Source organism: Spea bombifrons, chromosome 2 (genome assembly GCF_027358695.1).
Source record: "Spea bombifrons isolate aSpeBom1 chromosome 2, aSpeBom1.2.pri, whole genome shotgun sequence".
NCBI lineage: Eukaryota > Metazoa > Chordata > Amphibia > Anura > Pelobatidae > Spea > Spea bombifrons.
In genome coordinates, this window is record NC_071088.1 from 119,416,010 (window position 1) to 119,421,458 (window position 5,449).

Sequence of the window (5,449 nt, forward strand, 5' to 3'; positions counted from 1 at the left end):
CACGATGTGGATGACAGGCGAACATCTAGTTGTATACTGAGAGTTGCCAAAAAAGAGGATTCATCTAGAAACCAAACTTTGCACATCAGGTAATATTGATGTGAATTAGTCAGATGCGATGCTCAACATATAGATTGCTGGCAGGCATGCCAAACCCATTAATGATGTAAGATGATGCATAATCATACCTGTGACCAAACCCATACACTGAGACAGATAAATAGGGGAGTTTCGTTCATGAGAAATTCACTCTATCTTGTTGCTGCTCATTCTCAGCACCAAATCTTTACACATCTAATAGGACCATGTCAGTTTCTCGCCAAACAACATACTCTGTTGGAGGAACCAAAAAAGGTTTCAGTGCTGCTTCTGCTGTCCCATCAGGGGCTGCCCGCACCAGCTTCAGCACTCACTCTGTCAGCCGCTCTGGTTGTGGAGGTGCCACCTCTGGCCGTGCTAGTTATGGTGGCTTTGGCAGCAGAAGTCTTCACAATTTAGGAGGGAGCAAAAGAATTTCCATCAGTTCTCAGTCTCGTCATGGATACGGTTCTGGGTATGGTGCTGGTAGTGGAGCTGGCTTTGGTGGAGGACTGGGATCTGGATTTGGTGTCGGACAAGGATTTGGCGGTGGCCCTGGGTTTCCAGTGTGCCCTCCTGGAGGAATCCAAGAAGTTACTATTAACCAGAGCCTCTTAGCTCCTCTGAATTTGGAAATTGACCCAAACATTCAAAGAGTTCGTACAGAAGAAAGGGAACAAATTAAGACCCTTAACAACAAATTTGCCTCCTTCATTGACAAAGTAAGTAATTTTATTTTGTTTTGGTTTTATTGACTATAATCTAGTAGCTGCTGGGAACATATGGGTTTGTGGGTTATGTTGCGGATACTTTCTAGACCTATTACAACATAATCTCTGCTCAATGCCTATTTTATAGATACTATGAATATTTTTTGTCACTCAGGTCCGATTCTTAGAGCAACAGAACCAAGTACTGGAAACCAAATGGAGACTCTTACAAGAGCAGGGTGTCAAAACAGTGAAAAAATCCTTGGAACCCATGTTTGAAGCTTATATTAACGCCCTAAGGAGACAACTGGATGGTCTGGGAAATGACAAAGCCCGTTTGGATTCTGAACTGAGACAAATGCAAGATGCTGTTGAAGATTTTAAGGCCAAGTAAGTGAATAATGACTTGCTATATTTCCAAATAGATTATTTAGATGCAAAAAATAATTTGCGTTAAATACGGTCTGGATAATTAGCAATAGTTTTATTTGGGTTGCATGTAATGATGCTATTAGTTATGTTTTTGTTCATTTTAAACAGTTAACATGAAAATTAGCGTAAATATAGTGAGGTTATGGTATTTTGCTATAGAGCTCAATTATTTTAACATAGACAGACCAGATAGGGGTACTGAGAAGACCTAATTAAACAAGTGGGAACTTTTTTGAGATATAATTCAATTGCTCAAAACTCTATTTTGGATGACTTTATTGACAAACATCAATCTTATGTCCCAAATACTCAAACTTACACTCACATTAACCAAAAATATGGTTAAATGTCTTTTTAAGATGGGAAAGAGCAATTCACTGCTTAGATATACAGGAAAACCCAAATAAAATTCTCCATGGATGGTAGACCCTTCCTTGGCCTATACAAATTCCACCACTAATCTGTCAAGTGTAATAACTATGAGGTGAAATGGCATGCACAGAAACAAAGGTTGGAATACAACACTTAGTTGTGAGATGGTGCTCGAGCCAGGATACCACCAAGTCTTTCAATAAATCCAAAATAAAAAAGCAGAGGCTCAGCACTCAAATGGTAAGGTGTATGGTTGAAATTTGATACCTAACAATTTTAATATAATTCATATCCCTCCAAATCCTTTTTTAACCTTTATTATATGCTTGCGCTTTTTTCTGACGACCACTGATGACAATCGACTATGTTCATATGATTGTTTGATTGAATGACTGTCCCTTTTTTTTAAAATGAAGCTTTGAAGTTTAAATATCTTTCTATTTTTTGTAGCTTGTATGTATTTGAGGCATTTTTTCCCAGTGTGAATCCCTGTAAAAACCAATAAAGAATAAAAAAAAAGTCATTCTATTCTACATTTCTGTGTACGTTTCTACACAGTGCTGCTGCAACATCATGCCCATTGCAATTGCATGGTAATTATTACATACAGAAAACATGGACTACATTTTCTTTTAAATAGGTATGAAGAAGAAATTAACAAGCGCACAGCTGCAGAGAATGAATTTGTTGTGCTGAAAAAGGTGAGGCATCATCCAATATGCATGTTGCATTAGACCATTTATTCATACAATAAGACATATATGTCATTTTGTATCTAAAGGATGTGGATGGTGCCTTCCTGAACAAGGTGGAACTGGAAGCTAAGGCGGATGCTCTGAAAGATGAAATCAACTTCTTAAGAGCTGTCTTTGATGCGGTAATTACGTTAATGCATTCTACAATTCAACTTTGTGAATTTGTCCATAACAATTTTGAAATAGTGTATAATAATCCTCTGGCCCAGAGATATTATACCTGGCCTGATTCTAATCCTCACATGAGTTCAATGTGTAATAATAATAATAATAATAATAATAATAATAATAATATATAATAAATATTGTGTTTTAATAAGCAACACTCTCCATATTTCAAAGAGGAATGGAGATAAAACCATAGCTGAATTTAACTTTGAAATCTGTATGTCAAGTTATTTTTTAAATGCTGCCCTTGAAAGGTGCTTGATTTCCCATGATACCTCAGCCAAAATGGCATTTAAGGTGTGAGAAGTTACAACACACTTAATTTGGTATACTACAATAAAAAGTATAGTTTTACCGTAAGCATCTTATAGAATAACTGTGTCTTGAAGTATAACACCTATGTTTTAAAACTCACCTCCAGGGTCAGATCAGTAATTTGGATGAAATGTACTGTATAGTTAATGCACATATGATTTTACCCTTTCCTATTGTAGAAGGTCAAGCAATATTTGTGCTTTGTTATTTTAGGAGCTCAGCCAGATGCAGGCACAGATCTCGGATACTTCAGTCGTTTTGTCCATGGACAACAACAGAGCTCTGGACATGGACAGTATCATTGCTGAAGTTAAAGCTCAGTATGAAGATATTGCCAACAGAAGCCGGGCAGAAGCAGAGTCCTTGTATCAATCAAAAGTGAGTGTTCTTACAATGCATAAAGTAATGTTCTGAGTAACATCACAGATCAGTGCAGGGCATCCTGACATATTCCAGCTATTTTTAGTTTGTGATTCACATCATCATCAGATCGAGCTAGGTATTGACATTTTATATCATAGTATGTTTGCCAAAAGTGAATTTGGAGATATACAGGAGTAGCTGAAGCTGCAGGGCCAATGTGGGTAAACCAGACAAAAATACATTTAAAATTATTTTCAACGTATCATTTTACAGACATTCATTCATAGTATTTTGAAATGTAAATATTAAAAATGTGTACGTTTATCATAATTAGTATTGCACACTGATATATGAAATTTAAATAGCGTTCATTTCGCTATTTCTACCTCTAATTACAGTACGAAGAACTGCAAGTTTCTGCTGGAAGACACGGTGATGACCTGAAAAATACCAAGGCTGAAATCTCTGAGCTTAATCGTATGATCAACAGACTACGTTCTGAAATTGAAAGTGTTAAGAAACAGGTACTTTTACTTTTCAGGGTTGGGTGATTTTTAGGACTAGTAAGAAGAATAACATGTGACAAAGACAACTACTGCCTAAAAATTGAATTTAACCATTTGCTTCTTTAGCAATCTAACTGTAAAACTGAACTAGGATATGTTCAAATGAGTATAACATGTCTTTAAAAGGCTAACTTCTATATAGTTTGACTATGTTAATCAAGTGATAGCAATATTAATAGTGTTTCTAAAAACACATTTAAACATTAAAAACACATACATCAGTCTAAAGTCATTCTTTATGCACCTAGTGTGCCAACCTTCAGAGTGCAATTGCTGAGGCTGAGAATCGTGGAGAGCTTGCATTGAAGGATGCCAAAAACAAGTTGGCTGAGTTGGAAGCTGCTCTACAGAAGGCCAAGCAGGACATGGCTCGCCAGCTGCACGAATACCAGGAGCTGATGAACGTGAAATTGGCTCTGGATATTGAGATCGCCACCTACAGGACGCTCCTGGAAGGAGAGGAGTGCAGGTAAGTTAACCCCTAATACATGTTAGTGGATCCGTGATAATGAAGAACAAAATGTAAATTATCATGTTGTTTGTCATAACACTGGTCACAAAGGAATGTGCCACATTAAACATGTATTTTTTGTTTAATATAGGTTGGCAGGAGAAGGAGTGGGACCTGTAAACATCTGTAAGTTCCATTTCTGATTTTCAATGTGCATTTATTTACTTGGAGGGTTCAATCATGATAACTAAATACTGTATATATTTTGTTATCATTTTCACCAATAGCTGTTGTGAGCTCAAGCTACGGTGGCAGCAGTGGAGCTGGTCATGGATATGGAGTTGGCGGTGGAAGTGGATACGGTTCCGGTATTGGACACGGAATTGGTGGAGGATACAGTGTAGGAGGTGGAAGCTTCAGTGCAAACAGTGGAAAGGTTGCAAGCTTCGGCTCCTCAGGTGGCAGCAGCTCAAGTATAAAAGTTGTGTCGAAAACATCCACAAGCTCCAAGAGATATTAAAGTCTTTACTCATGCTATGTTGTGAGCAGCTGCAATCCTCGATACTGTGGTAACATGTGGCTTAAAATGTACTTTATTATATGATTATATGTTTTCCACCACACATTCTCTGTATCTATTTGCTTGATGTAAAAACTGTTTTAAAGTCAGCAATTTTTCACCCCTACAATTGTCACCTAGTATTAAAAGACTAAGCATGTCTAGTTATTGCATACGCTTTTCTACACATGGTATGAAAATGGTTTTACATGTTTTTTTGCAAATGGGCTGAAATGTTTCCTGCTAGTGTAAAGAGGCTATGGATTTTTCTGCCAATATGTCTTTCTAATAATCCTTCAATAAACTGCAATCATTATAAAAATATTCTGTGTCTTATAGTAAATTCAAGACAAAATTCAGACACCAAAACCAACAACTATAATGCATATTCATAATTTACTTTTGATCAAATAATCAACACATGGAAACAGCACTCCAGGTATTGATCAACTGAATAAGACATGCAAATCCTATATTTTCAGGTAAACATACATAATGTATGGAAATATAGCCGATACAGATGAACAGAATGACACAAAACCCAGCTTTGCAGATATAAATCAATTGGAAATTACATATAAACTCTGCATTAAAGGTATAGATAAAACCCCCTAAATTACAGGCATAGATCACTGGTCACACACCCCAAAGCCAGCCCTGGTGTCCACACTGCCCACATA

At 36.9% G+C, this 5,449-nt stretch overlaps 1 protein-coding gene across 1 annotated transcript; it reads left to right on the forward strand.

The window, feature by feature from the left end:
• The first annotated feature begins 229 nt into the window (after positions 1–229).
• LOC128474007 (keratin, type II cytoskeletal 5-like) lies at positions 230–5,091 on the forward strand. Its single transcript, XM_053456245.1, has 9 exons — positions 230–800; positions 964–1,178; positions 2,233–2,293; positions 2,374–2,469; positions 3,044–3,208; positions 3,592–3,717; positions 4,008–4,228; positions 4,362–4,396; positions 4,498–5,091. The coding sequence occupies exons 1-9, from the start codon at positions 306–308 to the stop codon at positions 4,728–4,730; spliced, it is 1,647 nt and encodes a 548-aa protein (XP_053312220.1). The 5' UTR covers positions 230–305; the 3' UTR covers positions 4,731–5,091.
• Positions 5,092–5,449: the final 358 nt, after the last annotated feature.